General features: G+C 44.7%; 1 protein-coding gene across 1 annotated transcript in view; it reads right to left on the bottom strand.

Annotated features, from left to right (window-relative positions):
* The window catches only part of LOC126919699 (B-cell receptor CD22), a 309,936-nt gene that overhangs the window by 146,156 nt on the left and 136,385 nt on the right, over nt 1-27,395 (bottom strand). The window contains exons 4-5 of the mRNA XM_050729194.1: nt 9,985-10,318; nt 9,012-9,247 (exon numbers count right to left, since the gene is read on the bottom strand). Of these exons, the coding sequence (XP_050585151.1) occupies nt 9,012-9,247; nt 9,985-10,318 (570 nt within the window). The remainder of the gene's footprint in view (nt 1-9,011; nt 9,248-9,984; nt 10,319-27,395) is intronic.

The raw sequence follows: 27,395 nt of genomic DNA, 5'->3' as shown, positions 1-27,395 counted from the left end.
AACACCTTATCGTTACGCGAATCTGTTTTATGACTTTCGACAACGAACCACCCATTACATAGCCCATTTCCTATTCACCCTCGCCCCTATTTAGCTGTCCGCCTAACGGGGACTCTTCACGAGGCTCTTTGTATTCGTGAATATATTTATGTACATGCGCTTGTGTTGCTTGTCAGTCTCTCTCGTTTGACCGCCACGTTATGGCGAAAAAGTTCATTCCCAGACGCTACTTTCTTGTGGGGGGAGCGAGGTTGCGCGATATTCGAGAAGAGAGAAGACGAGGAAATTGGCGCGCTTCGTTATACGAAATCGCCTGTATAAAACGGACATCATCGCCGTGGGCGGGTATCAGCGTCGTAGAAAACCGGTTACCGTCGTAGGTGTGGCTCGTGCTGCCAGATATTTGGCGCTCTAAGCGCCGCGTCTGTCCCGCCTCTTTAAAATTGAACGTGGCAACGCGAAACCACTATTCCTTTTATGAACACGAACCGACTTACCGGGCTAGCAGAATGCATTGCAAGAATACGTTCTAATTAACATAAACGCGGCGTCGAGAGGTTGCAGCGTTCCGAAAGAAGAGGAACATTTTTGTTTGTTTCTCCGGCGACGGAAGCGTACGCGTTTCGTAGATGTGAAACGCATGGGGGAAAATCGATGTAGTCACGCTTCGATATTTAGTGGGATACGAACTGGGCTCCAAGTGTATTATTAGTCGGTGGTCGAGGCAAGTTCGAATTTTCGATTAGGGTCTTTGGGAATTTGAACTCTGAACCCGGTAGTGATTGAATGTCGGAATGGAGAGAACGGAATATAGAGTTATGGAGTTTCCTGTTGTTCCCTATCTCCCCGTTCTCGCAAGAAATTCACAATCGCGGTAGCAAATACAGAGCTCGCTTCGATGGTCGAAACACAAATTACCGAGAACTCGAGCATTTGCGATCGCGACGCTGGATACCGGCTAAGTAGCTTTGTTAACTGCTTTAACTGAATGCTTTGTTAACTTTCTACTTTGACGCTTTCCATTCGTAATCCTTACACGAATAAAGTCTGTTTTCTTAAGATACTTTCTCTTGGTTCGACGGAATATCGCAGAGAGTAATATTATTCGTATAAAATATAAAACATGTCGGTGCTGTTTCGAAATTAACAAAGAGTCAGGAATCTGCGAAACAAGAAAATTCAAAGGCTAAGACAGCCGCAAATCTAGGTCGTCGAATATTGCTTAAACGAGAGAAGAAATCGAAATCTCTCGCGTCTTCGGCGAGCTGAATTTCCTTTACACAGACGTACGGAAAAATTATTCTCTCGGAGGATAACAGCACGGATACAGGTGATTCGTGCAAAATGTATCTTGACCAAATGGAGCTGTGCAGAGGCTGCCGCAGCGTAGATTATAATCGCGGGAATTGCGGCCAGGCTTGGTCATTAAATCGCGTAGAACACCAGAGATTGTTTCGTCGCTGTTTGCACGGCAACTGAACAAGCAATGAAACGACTGACCGGAGATAGTCAACTAATTATAGCGTTCCTCACGGACCAGAAAACAGAACAATGCTCCGTATATCGGCAGCCTGATCGCGCTTCCAGGCTACATTAAAGGATTTGCACCGTGAGACCAGTTAATTAACTAGCGTGCAATATCAGTCACGGAGATTAAAGTCGATCGACGATCTTCGCGACGCAACGTCTCGCCGATGAAAGCTACTGTTTCGGTCAACAGACACCGCCACTTTCGATTCTATGGTCGATTTACAGATTAGTTTGGCTATGTTTGCGTTATCGTTCCGTTGAAAATATTTCACGAATGTCTTCGTAATATGCGATACCAAAGTGATAAAATCTCAAGTATCTCTATCGGTTAAAGATCAAAAAGGCGCGGAAAAACGTAAATTATAAAAATATTGAAAAGAAGAGATTAGACGCCGAACAATATGTATTTCTTATATTACACGCGACCAAATTGGAAATTAATGTCTGTGGCGAAAACATCGGTTGAAAACATCGAACATTTCCCAAGTATTTTTATCATACTATCGTGCGTCGTAATTAAAAAAGAAAAAGATCGAATTCACCAGCGAAAAAGAATCTTCGTCCACGCAAATACTTGTACCGCTACCACTGCGACTTACGTTCGGTTCCGTCGGTTTGGAAAGCAATCAGTGCCGCAGACGACCGGAAACGCGCAGCTTCTCCGACAAGCGTGTATCGTTGACCGGCGTTAAATGCCCGGAGAACGATAACGTCGTGCAACGGAGGAGAGTTGTCGGTTCGAACGACAGCCCTTCAAGTGTACCGTCGACCGGAAGCTCGAGGTTATTGACTCGCCACTCGACTTCGTAGGCGTGCAACACACGCTCACGGGGGAAACATGGGGTGCGGTGTGTGTCGACGAGGGAACAGAGACAGGATCGAGAGACCGTATGAGAGAAGCGACTCGAAAAGTGCTGTATATACGAGATATGGTAACAGGTAGAGGAGAGACGGCTCTTGAAAACGGCAATTTCTTGTTTCCACCGAGAATCGAATACGCATGGTCGCGCGGTTCGCTCGAAAAAACAACCTCGTTGGAGATAATTAACTTTGTGCTGAATTCTTTCGCGATGGTTTCGCGATGGACGAGATTACAACGTCTTCTAACGGGTCCCGTGTTTTTTCTGGCAAAAGGCTGGAGATATCCTTCAGACACGATATTAACTAACACTCGTAACTGGATTATTAAACGTAATATCGCGAAATTGAAGTTGTGAGAGTTTCTTGGACGATAGATGTGTCCGGTATAAATCTCAGACGTAGTTGAACGTCTGGTAATAATTATATCGATCGCGTGTAAAGTGAGAGCTATAGAACGTGGGTGAATAATCTGGTTTACTCTGATTCAAGTCGATCCTTGATCTATAAAAGGGCTTTGCCTTACAATTTTTATAACCCCGTTATATTTATATAACGATGTATCGTTGAGATACGCATAGAAATCGAATGATCGATTTAATCCGAATGATTAATTCAAAGTGGACGACGAGCGAGAAACAGGCAGAATCGCACGGCCAGATAAACGCGATAGCCGCTGATTGGAGAAACGGCACATCGATATGGCGAAATTAAGCGGAAAATTATTACCTAGTGCTGTTACACCGGTGCGTGCCTTGGGCGCAAGGCTTCTAAAGGATCTGTCAGCGCCGAAAACTGGAAACCCTAGTGGTAAACGCGAAATCAAGTTACCAGCGAACAGAGGGTGCTAGCGCTTCGTCGTAAAGCGATGCTGTAACCGTATTCGAGATCAAATGCGATAGTCAAATAGAGTTTTTTGTCAGATCGTAGCGCGAGCAGAAGCCGTACAAACAGAATCTATCGGCTAATAACCAAGAACGATCGATCGAACGTCGGTTTCGAATGTACGCGCGCGATTTTCGATAGTCGAGGCCGCGATTAACCGCGTCGAAACAGCGCCGCCCGGAAATACGACGGGTATTCGATGTTTGGCGACTCCTGCGGTCATCACCGGCCGATGAAATTAAATTACTTCGGCCGCCGGCCAAGCGAAACACCAACCTCGCTTCTCCTCGCCGTTGCAAACCCGATTTTGCACTTAAATCACTTGTAATCGACGGTTTTTGGCTTTGCGTTTAACATTCCCGATCGAGAAAGATCTTGAACACGTTCGTCGATCGTTCGATATATCGTCTACTTCGCGATAGGAATTCGCGAACTTTGCGATTAAGCGAGGAAAAATTGCTTTCGAAGCTTGGAATTTTTATTCCGTTGCATTTGATCGTTGGATTTGAGACGTGTCGCTTAAAATTTGAGTAATTGAAAAAACAAAATTCCACTTTTTAAGTCTGCAAAAGCCTACCCGTGTCTTTAATATACAGGTCGTGTCATTCGCGAGGACGTAAAGCTGGAATAGAAAATATTTGATTGCGACTAACGCTATCGTGGACGGAAAGAAAAGTAAAATATGGAAAATCGTGGCGAGGACAGAAATTGTAAGCGATCGATCGCGAGGCCATTGGTGCTGGAGAATGTTCCATTAATTACGCGGAAACCTTCAGCTAATCAATGGGTAGTTAGTGGCCAATGGTTGGCTCGCATCAATAATCACTGGGCGACGTGGTAGTATAGTACTGGGCTTTGATGCGCTAATTTACACCACCTGCATTAATGCCCTTGTCCCACTGGTCCGGAACGACGATTGTCTAAGTGCGTGTACGATCCCAGAACAGGTATGCGCAAGGCGCCGCGAACAAGACGATATATTAAGGTAAGCCAGGCCGTACAAGCGTCGATGTTCATCCCTTAATTGACAATTCACGTCTACATATTTATTTCTGTCTGAATCGACAAGAATCGTTGATTTAGGTTCCGCTAGCGATGCTACTCTCGATGCAGAATGTATCATAGTAGGAAAAACGTTACAAACAGGAACAAACAGTAGGATAATTTTGTAGAAGTACACCAACGAACATGATCGCTCAAAGATAATCGATTCATTCGGTAGAACAAGCACGTACAAGTCGGCCGTCGTACAACGAAATCTATAGTTTGCAAACTTTGTACCAAGTTGTCGATACTTGCGAGGATTGATAACATTTCTTCGTAAGATGAATGTCAGATAAAAGCAAACGCCGCCGTGGAAGCAAAATGGTACAGGGGAAGTCCATGGTCTCTGGTTGGAAAGAGAATGTAGAATTAACTGACGAACAAAGTAGAATCTTTTCGTTCCATCGCCTGTTTAATATCTGATGCTACGAATGTAACGAGCGCACAAAAGAACAAACCTCTCTTGGTTACCTCGCAAATCCGTCTACTCCGCAAGGAAAAGCGCAATCACGCTAACAGCGCGCGATTAACCGGGGAACAATGGCGAGGTCCGAGGCTTCCGAAAATTCGCGGCAACGACACAATGAGCGACTGCCATCCGCGGCACTGGTTCTCCGTATCTGACTGCTATACTTTTCAGTCTGTTATAAATACACCGTGTAAACGTCTCGGTGACACCGGTCTCGTTCCTCCGTCGCGCTTCCGCGGCTTCCGCTTTCGAGCGGTGACAACGGTGGAAACAATGAAGCAACCCTCGCGGCCCGTCCCACCGTGCAAACTTTAGCTTTTGTCCCAACGCACCGGGAACAAGCGACGGAACGAAAAAGAAGCCCTCCTCTGCTCGGTTTACGGCCGAAACAATACTTTTATCTTTCGAAATTCGTCGGCGACGGCCTCGAGACAGTGCCGGTCGTCGCCTAATTAGATTCCCCGACGAAAGGGCCAACTATTTAGCCACTGCCGCTAATAAAGTTCTAAACGACGAGACAAAGAACGTGGCATAACGAGATTAGCAAATTACATCACGGTAGGCGTTTAATTAATTCCCACAACCGAGTAGATTTTCGTTCTTCCTCGTTCGATAAGCATCTATGCGATTGTTATTCTTTTTTCCCTCCCCTTTTTTTTTTTTTTATCGATGATGACGATGTAGCCTGGATGAAAAAAACTTTGGTGGTGATATAATTTAAAATTGAAAGAAGAATACCGGAAAGTGTCTTTGCGCGTGATAATCTTGGGGAAGGAAGAATTATCTTATGCTGTTAATTATTTTTCTATGTTAACGTGCCTTTTTTCTTTAACGATGTTTATCATCCAATGAGATCGACGTTACTAGCGAATCGCTAAATCGCTAAATCGAACAAACAGACGGGAATAAACGAATGATAGAGAACGATGTTTGCTGTTACGATTTATGACCCAGCGCAACAGCCGGAAGCCAAGACTGTATTTCCTTGGAAGATAAAGAAGAATGTACGCCGTGAAAGAAGCAGTTTCTAATTCATACGGTCGGCATGCGGCTTAGGTAGCGTGCCGTGCAACCGGCTCACAGATCCGATTTCTCGACATCCTTTTGCGAAAGTTTAAATAATACCAGCTTTGTACGTGGAATACCATCCACTTCATCGGCGTTTTATTGTCGTCGGCTCGTCTCGCGAAAATCTACAAAGAAACTCTCCAAACGGCAGAGAATATAAAGAAGAAAAGGAAGAAGAAGAAAGGGAAAAAGAGTTGGTCGGCAAGAGGAAGAGAGGTGAAACTTATAAAGAGCGGTTCCGTTGACGTCCACGTGAATCGAGCCATTATCATGCAAACCTTAGGAAGTCGAACGTTACCCGGACAGAGGGAAACGAAGAGAGAAAAACGATATTGCCGCGAGTGTTGGCGTAGTGCGGCGAAGGAGTAGGAGAAGTAGGAGGCGGAACGAAAGCGGAATGCCACGAATTTCGTTAGCGTGGTTTCGACGATGGAGTTGGACCGACGCGGCGCAGCGGACCGAGCGAGGCCGTATCTGCCCGGTCTGCTCTGATAAAGGAGAAAGCCCCGATATTGGTCGGACAGTGGAATGCCTGCACATTCGTGTCGGACAACAAGATTTCTCTCTGTACCTTATACCAGTCTCGTCAGCCTTATGGACCGAGGTTGCTGGATGGAACGGAAGGAAACGAGAAGAGACGAGGGAGCAAGAGGGACGAGGAGGAGAAAGGCAGTACGACAGATCGAGGGCGAGGTTAAAAGGAAAGTCGAAGGGATCGAACGATTGCGATTGGAACAAGTACCGTTAAGCGGCAATGGTCTGCCTGTTGTCACGATCAGACGTTCTCCGCAACACGAGAACCGTAGTACACGCGTGCCCCCCTCGCCTCCACTGTCCTGGCTGAAGAACAAGCCGGCAAATTGAATTTCGGCTCGAACAGCAGGGGAAAAATGTCGAAGAATCTAACGTCGGCGGGAGAGAAGCGAGCACAGGTGTCCAACGAGCGTGGAGAAACTAAAGGAGGGATCGTGGGGTCGAGCCGAAAAAAAGCGAGACGCAAGATTCTCTCGGTGAGAAACTTAGACGTCCGTCTCCTCGTGATTCAACTACTTCACTGGTGCGAAGAATGCAAAAACGAGCAGAGTGTGTTATCGAGCGCGGCTAAACGAATTCGTTGTGGAAAATCACCGATAAAGGGCAGAGGAGGATTTCGATTTGCAGAACGCCGCCACGCTTCTCCTGTCTATTCGGTCGGCTCGAGTACAGTGAATTCGGCGGAGCAGCCGCATAAAACGTGCATTATTCTTAACTTTTTCTTCGCTGCGAATTCGCTTACGGCAACCCCGAGGGCGCTAAGCAAATCTATCCCCATCAAACGCAGAACGACGTTACCATTTCCAACCAACGTCTTCCAATCTCTTCTCCTGCTTTCATCCCCGGGCTACGATGAGTCGCCGGAATTTCACCAACACCGACGAAATCGACGATTATGATTCGACGAACGCGTTACAAGCATATTATCGGTCGTCTATGCTTCTATTTCGATATTCTTTGTTCGAGGCTTGTTTACTAGCTTGCAATATTCGAAAATTGTCCTTGGAATACAATCTTAATGTTATTGCATCAGCTTAGTTAAGGGTAATGGGGAAATTGAAACGTTTAATCGATGGTACGTAATTTCTTCCCGTGAAATCTGTGTGTATAGAATCTTTAGTCGAATGTCGATTAATTTCTATAGATTCCGTTGTTTCATAACCTTCCGATGTTACACGTATCCCACATTTGTTATTCTTTGGTAAGTTGAGATTCGCGTTTCTATATACTTGGGAATTAGTTTTTGTACGTATTCACCGTCCAAACGTTGATTTATCATTCGCTATAATTCGGTATTCAGTTAATTATTTTAGTACGAAAATTGCGAATCTTTCCGCGCACCACGATTACCAGATCCGGATTTCTAAAGCGACTAGGTTCTCGGTTAAATGGCACAAAAATTTTCCATAAAATGCAAGAAAAATTGTCCCAGCGCAATGAAAGAGCTCAAGTTGTCTAATAAGCCATAAACCGCGGTACGTTGCGCAAAGTCTTGCTAGGAAATCGTTGACAAGTCGGCTGGTTCGAAACTCAAGCAGACTAGCGCGCGAAATTAAACATCGCCGCAAGGGGTTGCGCGGATGACAAATAAACGAGGCGAGAAGCGCGACGGTCAGACTGAAAAGAGCAGCTCCGGGGTTGGCCAGGACACGTCTAGCGGCTAGCTGGAAATAAAGGAAGGGCTGTACTTCGCGCGAGCAACGGGCGAGATATTAAAAACAAAAGTGGTCCGCAGGAGGGTGGCGTAGACGGCCGCGTGGCGGCTGGTTCATTTGAAACGTGATTCGAGCGGGTCGGCGTAGAGGGTTGAAGCGTGTCGCGCGGCAGTCGCCGACGCCGCTTGCAACGATTGTTTCGTTCCGTGCATACCATTGTTTCGTCGCGTGTATGTACGTTTTGCCGCGGAGACGAGCGCCACCGATGCGTCCGTCAACCAGAAAAAAGAGCAAATTAAAAAGAATACCAGGAACGAGAGGAGGAGAAAGAAGGGGAGGAACGTTTACGACAGATGCATATTCATGCGGCGCGAGGATGCAACCGTGGTCCAAGTGACTTGATTTAATATGCATAAAATCTTTGCATTTCTGGGACCTGGAGTAGCATTTTGTAGAGACTAAGAAATAATTCGACACGGGAATGGTGGTTTTTTGAAAGGAGATCTGGTAATCTGCCTTCTGTGGAGTCGGTTACGGACGACGAATCGGTAAAATGATTTTTCATACGTTGTAACTCGTCGAAAGCTTTTGCCCGATACGCGATATCGTTCTCGGTCTGTTTCTGAGTTCGATCGATATTTCTGTCGACCTTTTTTCCTTTCTCCCTCGGGATTTTCTTATTTTTTTTATTACTTCCCGTCGTTCTCTTTTAATTGTAATAATCTTGATAACTCGCTGAAAGCTCGTTACGACTGTTGGAAATAATTCTTCTCGTATAGCAAGAGAAGCACAATGCGCGAATATAAAAATTTCCTAATAAAGAGAATCGACAAACAGCATTGACCTTAATCCTCGATAATTAATTTCTAGCTACTCGCTCGTTATACGGCAGTACCGTTTCGTCAATATTTGCTAATACTATTAACTAGATATAACTATCGTGTTCAATATTCATAATCGTAACTTACCGAGGACGACGAGCTTCACAGGTCTGCCGGAAAGTATCTTCCCCTGATCGTCCTCCAGCGTGCAACCCCATATACCGTCATCCTCTAATCTAACGTTGTCTATATGCAACGCCTCCGTGATAGAGTCACCGATATATCTATGTCCAGTTCCACTCATCTCCGTTCTCGTGTTGATTGTAATCATATCTACCGGACTTCCCTCGTGCAACCATCTCGCTGGTCGTATTCTGTAGCTCCTAACAAGACAATTCGTACCAATTAGAGAATTAATTCGGAACGACAATACCGTGCGAATTCGTTGCTGGGACGATATCGACTTCGACTACTTGCTCTCGCTACTTTAAATCGAATCTTCCCATTTGCGGGGAAACAGCTACGCGCGCAGAACTGTGTCAGCAATTACGACGAATCTGTTTCGTTGCGTCCCCAGTTACTTTTAAGACACGCGAATCGAACGTTGTTTTTTTTCGAAAATATTGGTCTTTCCGACATATTTCCAAGTTATCGATCAAAACTCACAGAATGTCATCTATCTGGTTAATAACCGTGCTAGATACGTCTGCACTAGAATTATTTCTACATTTCGAACAGCTATTTTTGAACAAAATCGTTGTAGCAAAGCCGTACTCGTCTTCTAGCAAAATCTTTTTTACAATGGAATTTTAATGATCGAATTTTAGTTCGTTAAACAGCGATCCCTAGTTTAAACAGCTTCTTTTTCAAACGCGAACGCGATAAATTTCAAATGAACGCACTATCCATCCGACTAAAACAGCTATTTTCACGCCAAATAAATCACTTTCTCTTGAACGAGGAGAAAGAAATCCTTCTCGGGAAAGAAGCGAATAAACCAAGCCACATTTTCTACGATATAAATTTATCTTTAGACGGAGGTACGTAACAGAGAAAAAGGACGAATCTCGTGATAGTCGCTCGTGCGCGTTTCATTCGTCGATGAAGAAGGTTAAATTACCTGACCCCGGGCAATAGCAGCCTCGAGTAATTTTCTAGCTCGCATGGCAATATGACCTTGCTGTGAGGTTTCACCACCAGTTCCAAGGGTGGCTTTGACGGAGCGGCAGCTGTATCTAAGGAGACTGGAACATCGGTCGTAGCGGAAGAACTGGTAGACCATAAGTCCTCTTCGGGGGCTAAAAGGGCCGCGGGCTGCGCCACCTCGTCCGACAGAGAAATCAACGTCGAGCTGGACGCCGTTGTACTGGTGGTGCTCGTCGTGGTTCTTCTAGCACGCCGTCCTCCCTCCTGCCTGCCACGAAGGGTGAAAACACCGGCCTCGTTCACCGACCCTGTAACGACAAAGGATAGTATCGTCATCTCGCTGTTCCGTTGTCTCGGCGAATAACTCGAATTTACGCACAACGAGTTTACCTTTGACTTGAACAGCTCGAAAATACATACGAAAATAAAATTACTTTGTTCGTCAGAAATTTCACAGATTCGAGTTAACAATATTTTTTAGCGTCGCTCGCGAACGAGAATTCTACATGGTAAATTTCGAATAAAATATTTTATTAATACGTTATTTTACTGGAATTTTAGTTTCTCTATGTTCGTACGCGTTGATTTTAAGTTTGAAATACGAGATTCTTAGGAAGCTCGATGGTCGATGTACTTTATTCCATCAAATTTCATACTTGGCGATCCTAACGCAATCCCGAAACTCGACAGAGCCGCAAAATAAATAGCGTTCCACGCAAACGAAGGCGCTTCTTAACTAAATGGTGTTTCCACCGGTCGGTCGATTCTGCCGAAAACTGTCTATCAGCTTCGGTCGACCAAGGCTACCGAGGAAAACTAATTATGTCTTCGATGGACCGCAAATAGCTATAACTATCTAGCGTAACTGAGGTACCTTGTCGACCCGTGTCTCTACTCATACTCTCCTCACGACCTCCTATATTACGGAACAAGCTAATGTTTATTACTCGCCAAACGATGACAGAGCCGAAACGCGAAACGTCTCTGCCGTTTTATCGCTTTTTGCAAAACCATTATCACTCGTTCGATTTCAATTTCTAGTCGTCGAACTTCATCGACGCTCCAATTGCTCGAAGCCGAGCCAAATGAACTAAGAAATATCGTTCAAATCCGATTGTCCGTAACAAGCAAAACGAATAATTCAACGAGTAATATATAATAAATAGATTTGACTCCGAGGCATACGAAAAATGGTATCAATTGAACGAAAGACGCGGAATGAGAAGAAGACGAACCCGCTAAGAGCAAACGATTCGTCAATGCGTTCGTTAACGTTTCCGGGTATATCGGCGACCGGTTATACACCGACACCGAGTGGATGTTGTTGAGCGTTGATGCATGCATTATTCAGACTGTGTATCCATTCATTATTCATGTCATGATCAATGGATGTCAACAGACCGCGATCTGTATCTGAACGCATCAGCCTGACAGAAAGTGAAAGCACTCGCTGTCGTTGGGATGCGCCCGCGACACGAAGGGGCTATCGATGCCGATCAGATTTTATGAAACGAAGGAACCTCGCGCGAACACGCTTGTCTTCGTTACAATAATGCGTTATTGTCGCCTGGATGGTCCTGTTTGGTCACCGATACCGTTGACAAGATAATCAGCCAATCGTAGCGTTAGTTGATAATATGCCCCTGATGTCGAACGTCAAGTTTGAATATAGAAATTATATAGATCGCATAGATCTATTATGTAATCATAAACACGACGAGTCGATGAAATTTATGCTGTGCCGAGAATTCGTTCCTACGATGCCGCTATAATATAACATAGCGATATAATATAATCTGGGAAATTCAGCGTTGAGTTTCTCGGAATTTCTCTGCAACGAAAGTCAATAATTTCTGCATCGTAGAAATCGGAATTAGATCAATCGTTGGCCGTCGGAAACAACACAATATCGGGATACATCGATATTCGAAAACTTCCAAATAGAAAGAATCGTTCTTCGAAAAGGCAGTGCTCTTTGTTACGCGGATCGATAATGGTAAATTTCAAAAGCGGCGGAACAAAAAGATGACAAACGCGTAATCGTAAAGATCGATATCAATGCGTTGCGCGTTGAAGAAAGTGTTATCGATAAATCTGAAGGATATGAGGTTTCCGCGTTTCGCGCGAGTTCCGCGTGTCGAGAAAAGCGATATCGATAAATATCGATTGAATTTCCACTGGATGCCGATAAATTCGCTCATCCTCTGAAAATCAACACCAATAAATTCCGGGTCGTGGAAATCGGCACCGATATATTCTGGGTCGTAAAAATCGATGCCGATAAATTTCCCCGTTTGGTAAAACCCTCCGGAGCATCGGTAAATTTCGGGTCGTGATAACCGATCGCCGAATAAATTGCGAATCATGGAGATCGATAACATTGAATATCTTTTCGGCATGATCGACGATGATTTTTGGGTCGTGGTAATTTCCTACGATGACAAATTCTCCGTGCTTGGAAACCAAGGACCGAGATAAATTCTGGGTCGTGGCACGCGGCATCGATAAACCTCGCGTCCGTTCGACTCGAATCTTTCATTAATCAACCCGTGTTACAACCTAGTTACGCTAACATATACACACAGCACGTAACCGAATACGTGGGAAACACTTCAGCAAGAATGAACTGGACGTTTAAAAACTAAAGCGTAAATTCGCATGGACGCATAGTGTATACGGAATGTATTATATTTCCCTTGTAGTTTACACGCTGATTATTTAAATCCTGCAATATTAAATTTTCTATCGCTTAATATCATCCTTTCGTCGTTAGACAAGTTTGATATTCGAGGTTGAGAAACTTGATACTGATAACTGCGTAAACAGAGCCTAGTAAAAACAGACTCGCCAAAAAATACGAAATTAAATTACAGGCAATTTCGTCTCGCGATATTTCTAACTGTATGAATTATAAATTCACGTATCGTACAGTTCGATCGTTTCAACATCTCACAGAGACACATTCGACATAAGTTACCAAACAAGTTACGGATGCAGTTTGCGTTCTACGTTTGTCGTGCAATAAGTCATGCATTTAGCACCTCCGCGCAGACACTGCGCATCGTACGGACCTTGTATGTTGACGTGAAATAACATGGACTAATTACCTAATTAATCTTGCGACCTACCGAGCTAAAATTGAAGTACCGAGAGACACCTCGCGTTGCCCCATTTTCACTAATAAAAAGTCATACGCCATATTTCTGCCGATCGTAGAACCTTTGTCGCGAGTGTCTACTCTACGTAAAATGTTCATCCTTCACTGTCCAGCGTCAAACTGTCGACATACTTATTCGTGTAGCTTATTAAAACGTTAAATCCCTTCGCAAAATGTTCTCAAACGCATCAAGTCGCACCTGAAACGCTCGACAGTCGATATTCCGTGGCGCGCGACATCCTCAGACGTTTACAGCCTCGTAAAATCCTTAAGAACTTCGGTCGGCAACGGTTGACACAACCGTGGCTGCTTACAACGAACAAGCAAGTCCTCGGCGCTGTATGAAATCGCAAAGACGAAGGACAACCACCGACGAAACGACCTATCTCTGCGCGTGTCTCTTGGTTGCCCGTTGCTCGCAAGCAACCGCGATAAGCGACACCAACCTTGGCGAACACAGGTAAGAAAATGGGAACGCTAGCGCGACGCGGGCGTGAAACGCGAAAGAACAAACGGAGAGACACGACGCCACGTGACGTGCTTACGTCGGCGCGTTTGCATGTATGCATGCGAGTCGCGACAATACGAGGTTGTAAAACGGTTAAGAGGATTTGTCACCTCGTGTCACTGGATAAACTCCTTTTCCTTCGCTCGCGAAACTCTGCTGTGTCGCTACTTTGGTTGACATCTTGGAGGACACGAACGCGAGCGACTCGGTGTCTCTCTTCTCGCCTCTCCTTTATTTCCTTCCCTCTTTCTCTCTTCCTCTCTTGCATCTTTCTCCCTTTTACGTACGTTAAAGAGAATCCAAACTCCTCGTCCTGATTCCCTTTGTTCGTGGCGCATCAAACGTGAAATATGCGAATTCGCCCGGGGAATTCCGGTAATTTGCGAAGAGGAATCGGGGAAACTCGGCTTCGTCTTTAATCCCTCCCGAAATACTAGATTTGTCGAACGTTGCACGAAGCAGGAGGGAGCGGAGGGAACGGGGCGCGCAGCGGTACGGAGGAAACTTAGTCTCGCAAAACGCATGTGATACCGTGGAAAGTTGGCTGGAAGTTCTTCCTTCCATCCCCTTGCACGGCGAACTCTCCAAGCCCCGACCATCCGCCGGCTATAGGATTTCGCTTCGTCGCGCTATTAATCGCTACTTATTTCCAGGCTTAATGGTGCCGTAAAGAAAATCGTCGGAGGATACTGTTATCCGAAGGGGTGAATTTGTTGCGCCAGTTCCGCGGAACGTCGGAAGTGCACAGCTGTAGGGTACAATGGTTTTAATGGGTGCATTGTGTCTGTTTCGTCGAGTACTTGACTCCGACAGAAATGGTATAATTGAGCGCGACCGGTATTTATCGCTGCGTTTTGTCTGGTTTGCTGAAAGATATGGATTTAAATTGCACCGACGGTATAAAAGGTTTCCAACTCTTTGTTTTCTAATGGATATCGAATGACGGAGAGACTAGGTAGGAAAGCTACGAAAGTAATCAATCACCTACGAGGGTAAATCGAGGAGCGATATTAAAACCAGGTCTCAGTGTTTGTGTATCTTTGGAAACAAATTCATTTTCCACCGACCAACTGTCAAAATGATAGAGAGCATCGTCGTCCGATAAAACTGACGGACGTATTTGTCGAAGGTGTTTTGACGCTCCGCCGAAAATACGTTCAGCCTTTTAAAAGCGCACCTTGGCCAAACAAAACGAACAGATCCGTATAATAATCTTTTTGAACGATGTAGCTGAGCAGAAAGGAATCGATCGCGGCGAACTAGCGTGTTTTCCTTCCGGATCGAACGACTCTCTGTGGTCACGGCAACCGCGTGTGAAAAAATGTCATCGAGCGTGCACAGAGCGAATATCAAATAGCACGTTGCAACAACAACGTTCGTAACTCTTGGCAAATATTTTCTGTTGTGTTCCTCGGATGCTATTACACCGGCGTATCCGCACGTATTTACGAATCTGTTCAAACGCTTTCCAGTAAACCGACTGTTGGTAGTTTGGAAAATATCAGAAAACGTTGTCGAAAATTTCCAGCGCTCGCGAATGGATGAAGGGAGAAGCCAGGTATAAACGAGTCTATGGTCGCAAGAAAGTACCAAGCGAAGTAAAGGAAGAAAAAAAGAAGAAGGTACGAACGATACAACGTCAGCGTTGTGTACATGAAACTGTAAAGATCATAGACCGCGTCTCTGAAGCGCATCTAACAGAGCAATAAGAGATACAAGGCGAAAGAGAAAGCGGGCAGAATGTTGAAACCAGAAAGAAGAAGAAGAGAGGGACGGAAGAACGAGAAAAATGGAAAAAGTAGGAAAGAAAGAATTCAACGGTATGGATATATATCGGCGAGAGAATTTATCTTTGGCGGAATTCACAGCACGAACGTCTTTGATGGCAACCGGAGTGATTCTCGCCCAGGCCACACCTCCTTCTATCTCTACAATCCCCCTCCTCCTGGTTCTCTTCTCGTTCCGATCCTCTAATCTCTCTTCACCCTTTACTCCGATCCTCGGTGTCATCCTGTACTAAGCCCTCTGTAATACCCTCTGCTACGGAAACAGTTACGGACCGGTATTCGTTCCGGTCCTTGCCCGGTAATTCCAATCACTACGACGCTCTCGTTAACTCGAATCGACGAGCAAATACCGACGCGGCAAGAACAACACACGAGATTTCGACCCCGGCAGCACCCCCAACCTCCTCCTGGATTATACGAAATATTCTTTCAGCTCTCTTGTCCTGTTTTCCATCGGGAAACAGATTAATCTCGGCGGCAGGGAAAATACAAGGGGATACGTTGTACTGTTTATAATCCACGAATGCGAGAACCGAATTAATCCCTAATTACGAACGTCGTTGGATAACTCATTGAACACGGATGTACAGATATAATTTGTTCATATAGTATAATTGTATGCACGGATCCCGATATTAATTTGTCGGTATCTGATTTCGCCAATTAGCTTTGCGTACGAAAGAATCGTAACGTAACGATACGTAAATTTATTTTTCAGGATGGAACGAAAGGTCGTTTATTCCTTTCTCCGGTCTACGGTGTATAACGATCGATCGAAGATTAAATTTATACAAAGGAAACTATTATCTTAGATGAAAGAATACGCGACGCGGGGAAACATACCTTTGTGACTCTGCTCGCTTTCTTCAACATCCTTTAAACGTTTCCACAATGGCCAAACAATTTCAATGGATGAATTTCCGTTTATACATTGAAATAATCCAGAAGCAGGAAAACCGAGCTTCGTATAACCGACCGCGTAAGTTTTAATTTTATTTCACGTCGAATCGATTTCAATTTCACCTTTTCGTCGTACAATGCCTGCCGCTAATATTCCCTGGGCTTGTCTTCTCTCACCGAACGCGAATCGAATTTCTAGTCGCGTTTCGCTTTTGTTGATAATTTTGGATCTTAATTGCCGAAATAATGATATAGGAACACTACGTTTACACTTGGAATTTATATTTAAATAGTTATATATTTATTTGATAAACGATTTCAAGGATATTCGTCGATACACATTTGTCTCGCCTTCTTCCATACCACACTGTTAACTAAACGGTTTACATTCCTTTGTTTTCGAGATGCCGCTCACACACATACTTCCACACACTCATATTCACATACGCGGTCAATCTAGTCTGGCACACAAAATTATACACATCTCAATAATTTTTTCTATACCGTGTCTTAAAAACGAGTTGTATCGTTATTCCTATGATATTTATCGTTAGCCGTACGTAACAATAGGTTAAGAGAATGAGAAATAAAATGCTGAAAAGAATTAAAACACGAGCATCAACGCGTGAAGAAGAGAAACAGAAGCTGTATTCTGGCGTCCGATTGGTTTTGTTCGAAGAACGCGTGGAATCAGGTGCGGCTAACTAGAAATCGTTACGATCTATCGAACGGTTACGATTACGGTCGACGTTCATAAACATCGAAGAGTATGTCGGATCCATTTGTTTTTAAGCACTACCGATACGTTATGAACTTTTTCGCTCTCTCACACCCACATTTCCAGCTGTTATTGCTTATACAACTGCGTGAGTATCTTCTTTTTCCCTTTTCTCTTTTTTTGTCCTGTAATAACTGTTACCGTTTTTGCTCATTTTCTCGCACCTGGGAATAATCTACAAAACGGACGATTTGCATAGGAACGATCATGTTAGCCTGTGACGAATACTTTCGTGGACTATGGACGTTAAACAGGAGTTAAAGGATTGGATTTTTATATTGGAACTGGAGAGTTCCTTTTGTTATGTTTTCGAGATTGTACAGATTTCAGATGACAAAATAATATCGTTATTTCAAATGTCACAGAGGCATGGCAGGAAAACAGTTCCGCAGCGATATAAATTCATGTTGCGACTGAATCGACGCGCACGACGTAACTCGTATTGCCCGATGTCTGTTTTTAATCGCAGGCCAAATATCAGATTGTAATTGACGCGACGCGTGATTTATATTCCTCTACGGGAGATGTAAGAGTCGGTGGAAGTTATAATTGGAACGAGTAAAAGGTATAACAACGAGAATATCTCGTAATAAAGGCGGTTAGACGAGAATGATCTTTTTCGACACGAGATTTCTCTCGTAAATAATGCAAATAAAAATCGACGACAGAAAGTAAACTCCTATCGCGCTTCTATATTTTCAAACTTATCGTTGAAAACAAATTAAACCTGTCGCGTTTGTCATAAAAGAGTCGAGAGAAACGTTTCTATTCAACGTCCAATTTCAAAGCTACGAATGCAGCGCGATGGAATTAAATTTCTAAATATCTGAATTTCCAAATATTCAAATTCTCTAATATCCAAAAATGGTCAAACTTTCGAGTTTATTTAATAATAGAACTTTCGAATTCTCGCAAAATACACCAACTTCGTTCGTCGTCAAACCCTGGCAAAAGCACTCGATCATCCCTTTCGGATTCAATGGAGCCTATTAATCCACCGCAAATCCCTCGAGGGACGATCGAAAATTAGGATTTCTACGGCGTGCCACTTGTATCCTTATCAAGCGACAGCGAAAGAGGGCGAGATTCTTTGACGTGGTGGCGTCGGTGGTGACGGCGGCACGGCGACGCGACAACAGATATTATATGTACAGAGCGGTGAAACCCTTGGCCGCACGGAGTTCCATTAACAGCGGCGTTGTCCATCCGGAGCCGGCGGATTGCTCGGGATTCTAATCTGACCGCATAGCATGCCTTCTAATATAGATAGGCTTGATTAATTCCGCGGCAACGCAGTAATGCGTCGTGTGATCCGCGCGCGCTTCCCCATCCGTACGACTACGACAGCAGGTTACGTTGTCGCGTAAACGAGCCGAGATTTCGAGTGAAACCGCGAGCTCAAAGGAACACGATCACCGGCTCGCCGGGCTATGCGAATTAAATTGGAGAACCCTCGTATCTAGACGGCGTCGTCCATTGCCGGCGTCGTAAAAATCCGCACGACAACCCCCGGGGAAACCGGATGCACGCTCGACCCCGCCATTATCGAGTGCCGCTCTGTGCAAGCGGTACAGTGTCTGCGCGCACTGATTGCAGAGTTAGCGGCGGTAAACAGGCTCGATAGAATGGACGGATGGATCGATGGCTACGGTGCTTCGATTGCGATCCTTTTGTGTGGATTACGTCAGTGTGAATACAGGTTGAGGGAAACTGATCGATTAAACGGATAACGTAAAAGGATAATTTTGGAGTTTTTCCGTTTTGCGACTCGAGATACGCTCGATGTTTCATTCTATAAATTACTTTCGGAATTGTTTTAAAGGTTTGCATTTAATGTACGCGCGACCGATGCTATCGCGTGTAATTTGATGGAGGAACGCAAAGAGACTGGATGAAAAAAGGACAGGAAACCGCCCATATCGCGTTACTTACCTAAAATTGGCTGCCCGCGCAACATCGGAAAATAATTCGAAAGGCAGCCGGTGGATCCACGAATATTCATCCCGATTCCCTTCGGCCGAGCCTGGAATCTCCGCTAAACCAGGGGAAACGTTCCGTTTCTATTTAAAAAAAATATCCGACAATTTTTATGATAGCATCCCCCCGCATTCACTGGCGGAAAGTTACGCGAGTAATTTCAGGCTGGCCGCGTGCCACGATCGCATGGCAGTAGGAAAATCTTCGTTCAAACAAACTGCTCGCCTATACACACATAGGCCGGATCCGGTTTTCCAGCCACAGATATCGAGTGATTGATACACTTTCCACTGCGCAGCTTACGGATCTTGCAAGTTTTCTGAAGCTTCGCCAAGAGGCGAGACCCGGATGTCGAATGTGCCGAGTCCGGCGCACGATGCCAAACCGGAAATCGCCACCCACCCGTTTTCCATAGGTCGAAAAAGAAGCTGACCCGCGCGAGCGGCGAGTGGCACAAAGTCCACCTCCTCTATCTTTAATCGTTATCGTTCCGTATCGAACATTTTGCATAACCGATACTCGCGGCGTGGTCGTGCCAGAATGAAGCCAGATTCGCGGAAACGAAGCTCCGCGACTTCTTTTGCCTCCGGAGTCACATCCGTTCAGACGATATCGAATATACGCGAGTCTGTGGAGCCACAGACCCAAAGCTGCAGCTCTGAAACAGCATCTTAAATTTTGACGCTCTGATCGGGTTGATAGGAATCGACGAAGATACGCGGAAGCTGTGTGGATCGATGTACAGCTGTATATCTACGGTTATCGAACGCCGCGGCTTTGCAAGTAGAATGTGGTGGGTTTAAGAAGTTTTATTTAACAATCTTAATCTCACGAGAAATCTCATTTACTTACGAGTGAGCTGGCCGATCGCCTCGTTTAGTCACGGACTTCCGATACTAGTGAAAGATTAATTAAAGCTCAGGCAACGCGTAATGCCGGAGCATTGCTTTCCACTTAAGTTCGCCGTTTCCGTAACATCGTCCATCGCGGTTCCATCAACCAGGAACTTCGCCACCTGCCGCTTAATAACGGACACTGCTTGCTCGCTGCTAGAGCGACAGAAGCGATTTAGCGGGGCCGTAAAATCAGTCAGGAGTTCAAGTTTGCGTGTTTCGACGGCCGAAACAGCAAGTAATTTTAGATGGTTTGGCAAGCATAAGATATCGAGTCTTGTTCGATGGATCGTACGATATGAACTCGTGAGACGCGGACAACACTGTTGTTAAACAAGCGATAAGTAAAATAGAAAATTAGTTCTTTGCAAAGTAGAACGATTACGATATTGAAATCTCTACTTCTACGATTCGTCGTTAAATCGTTGACGATGGGAGAAATTGCTTTCGAAAAACTGGCGTGTGCTACTGGTGTGAGACGCGTAACATCCCTAGACGCGACTAGACGCTTTATTTTATGATATTGCCACCGTCGAAGTTGCAACCACGTTGTAACCAGCAAATATGAAAGCGGACGTGATTCATCGACATGGAATCTTTCGGACGACAGCCAGCGAGTTACCCTCGAACCCTCGGCTCGTTTCTTTCGTTGGAGGGTACTCGACGTCTTCGTTAGCGGTAATTTCTATCTGCGAGGAGGAGGAGGACGTCCTCGGAAGAGATTGACGTGGTCGTCGGTCGTTATTCTCTCTTTCGGGCAGCGTCGATGGTTCGCGCGCACCGTTCGATCCACTAAATCACCGGTACCACGAGCGAGCGACGTTATTAATGAGGCACTAATAGCGGCCGTACGAGGGCCATGTTTCGTATTCCCGCTCGACCCACTCTCATCGTTCGCCACTTAGCGATAATTGTTATCGTGGCGAGGACCGGGCTTCCTGTACAAATCGGCCGCTATGAAAATCGATCATCGTCTCCGCTTGAGGCTCGACCCCCGTTGGAATTTCGGACTTGATTTACACTCTTCGTCCCGAGTTCGCGCGCACCTATCATCCACAGTGACTGACTTTTATTCAATCTCGCGTGTCACATTAGAGAAATGCTTGGAAATTTGTAGTCCGCTAATCGAAGACGAGGATAATTCGCTTCTCTGGCAAGAAACCATCCCGTTTTAGCTTTCTGATCGTACGCGGCATTTATTCTATTTATACAACAAGATGTACTGTTCTGTGTCTGACTGCTTCCGCTTCACTTGCCTGATCATACTCGCCGTCTACTCTAATTGTCTCAATTTCGATCGTATTCTATTTGTCGACCTAATAAAGGTTCGTTCTGCTTGTTTGGCCGGTAGGGACACGTTCTATTATACTTGCAGTGACAAATGTTGTTCTATTTATCTATTCGGGAACCTTTCTACCATATAAGTACACAGATAAGATTACACGTCTATTCGTTGGAAATTATTATCAAAGATATTGCGATGCGTTGGATTTTTAATTATCAGAAGCGAAGAAAGCTGATTTTTCAACGTTGTTTATTCGAATGTTGCAACCGGCTGACAAACCATCGACTGTAACTGGTCTACGATCGTCACTCGAAGTTACTCTGTAACGTTTCAGGCGAATGTCGGTAACAGAAAGAGGCAATTTCTTTGATCCCGATCGTTCGGGACGAATCGGAGCGGCTGCGGTAATGAATAGAATTAGTGCGATTTGCTGTGAGGCGTGCGACGCTACGGCTACGGGAGGACGATGCTAGCTGCGGATACCAGAACTGTTTATTTCGCCCACGACCGAATAAATTGTCCTGGCTTTCGATGCATCGTTCGAAGGGAGAGACTCGTACTTCTTTCGTATTTGATACTTTGTGCGGTCTTGGTAGATCGAAGGTCGGTCGGATGAAAGAGTTTGCCGTTCAAAGTATCCGCCAGAAAGCATCTTCTTAATCGTTGGTTCCAAGTTAAATAGTTACGATCGTTGAGCTTGTCTTGCGAGCTACCTTAAGCTTTTAGGAAATACCGTGTCCAGGAATCGCGTAAGGAAACATCGTCGAATGAACGAAAGAATTGTCAAGGATAGCTGTATGTTCGACTTTCGACTTAAAATAACCAGATTTCTTTCTGGAATATACGCGCGATGGTTTGGTACATATTTTCGCGATTTCCAACGCGAAGGGAATGGGAGTCGTCTCTACGGTAACTCTCGAGACATTAAATTTTACCAAAAGAAAAGCTCCTTTACCTTATCTTCCTCCTCTCTCGTCGCGTTTAACATTTCAGACTTTTTGAAACATAAAGTATAGCCATGATATACGTACTCTCTTGCTTCGTGCTCAGATACGGCTAACGTATTAGCGAGGCCTGTGCACTGCCCCAGGTTTTCTCAATGGGTCTGGTTTCCGTCACTGTGGACCATTGCTTTCGCTTTTACAACCTTCTTCCTACCGTGTCTTTTAAAACTACGTCAGAAAATAATGTGCACGTTCTTACGATATGGCGCTTCTTGCGAGACTACATTTCTAATCTCGAGCTTTCGAGATAATGGCTGTGACATCGAATTTACGAGCTCATCGAGTTTAATTACGTTTCCTTGCGGATACAACGGAAGTTGCGTCGCAGGTATAGAGGAGCACGGTTTTCTTTCAAACGATCAGCGATGGCAGCACGCGAACCACGATACTCGTAAATTTCGAAATCGCTCGATGATCGAGAAGCTGTCTGAAAAATGCAACGCTTCCCCTGCGGCGAACTTTTACACCGGTGGAAGGGAACGAAAGAGCGAAGAGCGAGAGGAGAACTGCAGGGGGAAAGGAGGAAGTAGCGCGCCGACGAATTTACGGGCATCCGGCAGGACCTTAAGGAAATGCAGAAAGTACATAAAACGACGCGTTCTCCCTGGCAGAGATACTTTTATCGCTTACACATTTAGCGCCGCCAAGGGAATTTCTCGACGAACGACTCGCCACATTGGAAAAAGAAGGGGCTATGAGCGACGAGATAGTCGATGGATCTTTCACGCCGCAGAGAGTAATATCTGGCTCACACCCCGTAAACCGGAGGAATAACAAATTTTACACAAAGTTTCTATATCGGTGTGACCCAATAGAATCGTCATACCGTTAACATACAATTGGACGCGTCGCGCGTTCTTAAATGCAGCTCTGAAAATTTCAAGATAAAGTCGTGTCGTATGGTAAACAAGCAAACGAAGGTATATCGTAGCCAGAAGCTTTTGACAATTCTTGTAAACGGTCTTTAAGTTTGATACATCTATCGAAGAAACCAGCTAGAGTTTCAGGCTGATTAGTCGCACAAAGCTTTCGCTTGGTCCTCGGCGTCCAACGTAAATCTTGGTACAAACAGGTAGGATCACTTTCTCTTATGGGCGCACGAAATGCTAACCGTTCAGATTTTACGAGCCAGACTGTCGTAAAGTGACTATTACCTTTCTTCAGACGTGTACCGGTTAGAACACGAAAGAGTAACGGTCCGACGATTTGCCAATCTCGATAAATGATCTTATCAAGTATGTTTTTTTTTTTTTGTAAATGATCGATCGTAACTAACTAAAGATAAATTGCACAGGTACAGTACCGATTTTAGTTGTTGGGTCAACAGAGATTTTAGTTACAAAAGTTGGCCATCGTTATCGCTCTGTACTAAAACAAGGAACGATATTTTTATCGTATTACTCGTTGAAATGGTAATTTAAGTCTAAATTACGTTTCGTTACATCCAGATTTAAATTACATTAAATTTTTAAATTGCGCTACAATTCAAATGAAATGATTAAACAACGACTGTTTGCTCGAATAAATTATTGCGCGTAATTAGCAGCAGTACGCCTTTGCAGGCTTTCGAGCGAAATAAAATCCTCAATATCGAAACCAACTGAAGTAACTCTTCTTCGCCATCATGATCGCGATACATCACGGACACGAACATAGCTTGTTCTTCGTTTTAACGAACCGAAACAATTCTCTTCTCGGGTTTAACGATTATTATCGGTCCTTTCGATGAATCGAAGCGACGCAGCGCGGAAATGAGAGCATCCAGGAAACTAGGCGTCCCGGATGCGTTGCAGCCGTGGTGAAACGTCGATTCGTTGGTCGTTTCGCGAATGTATCAAGTTGCTTTTGTTGGCCACGTCGAGCAAAAACGGGGAACGGGCCTGTCTATCGCGAAACTTGATTTCGAGACTCGCAGCCGGCGATTTCATTCGCCGCTGTCAGACGTTGTGTTCCGGCCGGTCCATGGGAAATTCTGCCTCGTTACCAATCGGAATAACAAGCCGGAAAATGGATAAAATCGTCGGGCAGGCTCGAACGGAGGCTCGGCTAACGGTTGCCGCTCTCGAGAAAACTGAAGCGCCAAGAAATAACGAGATCGAGTCTGCCACGCGAGTCTGCCTCGTTAGAACGCCTATGGAAGAACGCCAAGTCTCTTTCGACACTTATTTGTCAGACGATTGCCTCGTCTTCTCCGCCACCCTCTCTACCGCTCTTGGAAATTTCGAGAATCAAGATCGATTTTCTTTGATTCGTTCGTTTTCAAGTACCGCTTTGATTGGGAACGTAATTAACACATAATTCGCTATATCGATGGATTAGCATGGTGATTCCTTTAATTCCGCTTGCTTGAAATATTCCACGCTTTCGTTGTTTTGAAATTGATCGAAATATCGGGGTGGAAAAATTTCTCTGTTTTTAGCAAGTTTATCTCAAACATCGACTCGATCGAACAAATAATCAAACTTGTTGATATTGTCCTGAAATTCATGTAGGTAAACAGAGGCGAAACGTGGCTATTAGATTTTAAAATAGAAACATGTGGTTCATTTTGGGAAAAGAGTTGAAATTTACCGCCGTTTCGGCAGGTCCGACGAAATGGAAAAATATATTCTGCTCGGCGCATCTTTCATAGGAAACATTTTTTCCCTTTTTTTTTTCTTTTTACTTTTTTTCGTTAAACGCCAAAGGCGGTGAATATATTTCACGCAAACAAAACGAAATGGGACACTTTAACCCGTCGACCGGCGAATTTGCGTGCGAAAAAGAGGGGTTTTCGGCCGGATAGAGGAGCAGCGCGGCCGAAAAATATCACGAGACGTTTATCAACGCGTCGATTCACGGGATCCGTTAGCGATAATTGATTATAAAAAGGGAGGGCCGACGATAACCGTTTCCGACGCTCTTTAAATCGAGATTTTATGGCAGTTACATGCCTGATTTTCGGAGATAAAATTCCCGCGCACGTTTTCGCTCTGGCCACCAGAATCGTGCAGTAAATCGTGCCGGACACTTTTAAGCCCTTGACACGTCCATTACGCGATTATTCCTAGCGCTATCGCAAACGGCGATATCCACCGTCGGATTTTATGATTGTAACCGGCATTCCTGCCCGAGTGAACGCGACTACGCGGTGGGAAACTATGGCGAGAAAAAAAGAGACTGGCCCCGACAAAATGGAACGTCGATAGTATGCAAAGGTAAATATGAACTATCTAGTCGTCGAGTAAACATTCGTTGAACCGAACAAAGAGATCGTCAGATCGTCGAGAACGTAATCTAGCGTAGAATTCATGGAAACGAATGTCGGAAAAAATCGAAAGAGAAATATCTGGAATCTAGAATTATGAATCAAAAAGCAGAATGTTCGAAGAAGATTATGGTTACGAAATACGAGCGAGAATGATGGATCGTTTAGTTGCCGTAGCAAGTAGTACGAAATACGATTAGATTTGCCTGTATTTCTTGTTTGGTGAAGGAGCATCGAACGAGCAAAGACACCTGTTCAAATAAATTCCATTTTGGAGATTGGTCGATGGAAACGGGCGTTGGGAGAAATCTGGAAGACGAAAGCCTACGGAGGATTCTCTTTCGAAAATCCGACGCGTGCCGTTATGAAACGTGCAACGAGAAGATAATAAAAATCGAGGAGATAGAACTTTGCGAAGCAGTAAATCCAAAGGACGCGACGTGTTTTCTAACGTATGAAAACCAAACGCTGCATCATTTGTTTCCTCTGATACTTTGTTTCTCACACGATCGCTGAAGATGGTAGAGGCGTTTTAAAAACGGTCGATTCGGCAAAGCAGCGATTAGATCGGAGAAACAGAAAGAACGAACGTGTACTGTTGTCTGTAAAAGGGAATTTCACATTTTCCTGGTAGATATCGTCGGTGAGAAGCTCTTGCAATTAACTCGCTACTGGCAGAAAGTCTGATGTAAAAATAAAAGCCACGAGACGACGAGGAAGAAGATGTAACGAGGTAAAACTTAATTGGCGAGAACTGGTGGAAAAGTTTCCAGGCCCTTGTTCTTGCGTTGCCCGGCTACCGATGGATTAAACGCCAAAAATCATTCCATCAACGACGGCCGACAGCGTTTCGGAAAGTTCGGTTTCAAGTTTCTAATTCTTTCTCGTAAATCAACGTCCTGGTCTGCTGAGAGATAGAGGCGGCTGAAGCGTGGAAAACAACCGTTACAGCGTATTCTAGCAACTAAAAGCGAGCATTTCGGCCTCCGACGCTGTTAATTTCCTCAAATGACTTTATCGATACGCGCCAGTTCTGCCACTGGGTCGTGAACCGCGTTAACCGTGCACTTCTCCGATCGTTTAACGAAAAATCTTTCTGCATTTTGCACTGCCGGACAAATGAGGCCAGGGTGGATATCATTTTCGAACGGTGTGATTTCTCCAATGAGAATTCAAATATTCATCTCCGTCTTATACCGGTTACTTCGATCGCGTAAGATTTAGACGTAAGATTTAAACATAATGCGGCGCGAGCTGCAGAGACTGTGTCGCCTACAAAGTTGCCAAGAATTACTGGATGCTTGTTACTAAAACTTTAACGTGCACGTTAGCTCTGAAACACACCTTCTTACCCTCTACCGTTCCCATGATATTAATCCACGCAGGTGCAACGAGTATATTACGAAGCTAGATGAGCTAGAGCACCTTAAACATGCATGAAAACCCAAGAATAAGCTGTTGTTTCACGATGTCACTGGGGAAGACTACCGAGATCCAGTTGGCCGCGCTTAGGCTATTCTGGATACCCTAATAACCAGTAATTGAGTTCTCGTTATTGAAATTCACGGTCATTTTCACGGTTATTGGAATTCACGTCACAAGCGGTCATGGAAGTTTCCATATTAGAACCGAACGAACATCATTAACGTTTCTAGAATATCATCGAGATCGTATCATTACATTACGTAAGATTATTCGAAAGAGTTCACGAGGAGTCATCAAGATTACGTTAGTGGAACTTGAGATGATTTCCAGGTCACAGGAGGTCATCGAGACGATCCCATCATCGACACTTGCGATTTAAATACGGTAGATATTCATCGAGTTTGGTGATAAACATTGTAATATC

Source organism: Bombus affinis, chromosome 8 (assembly GCF_024516045.1).
Source record: "Bombus affinis isolate iyBomAffi1 chromosome 8, iyBomAffi1.2, whole genome shotgun sequence".
Lineage (NCBI taxonomy): Eukaryota > Metazoa > Arthropoda > Insecta > Hymenoptera > Apidae > Bombus > Bombus affinis.
This window is presented reverse-complemented; position numbering and strand designations above follow the sequence as displayed.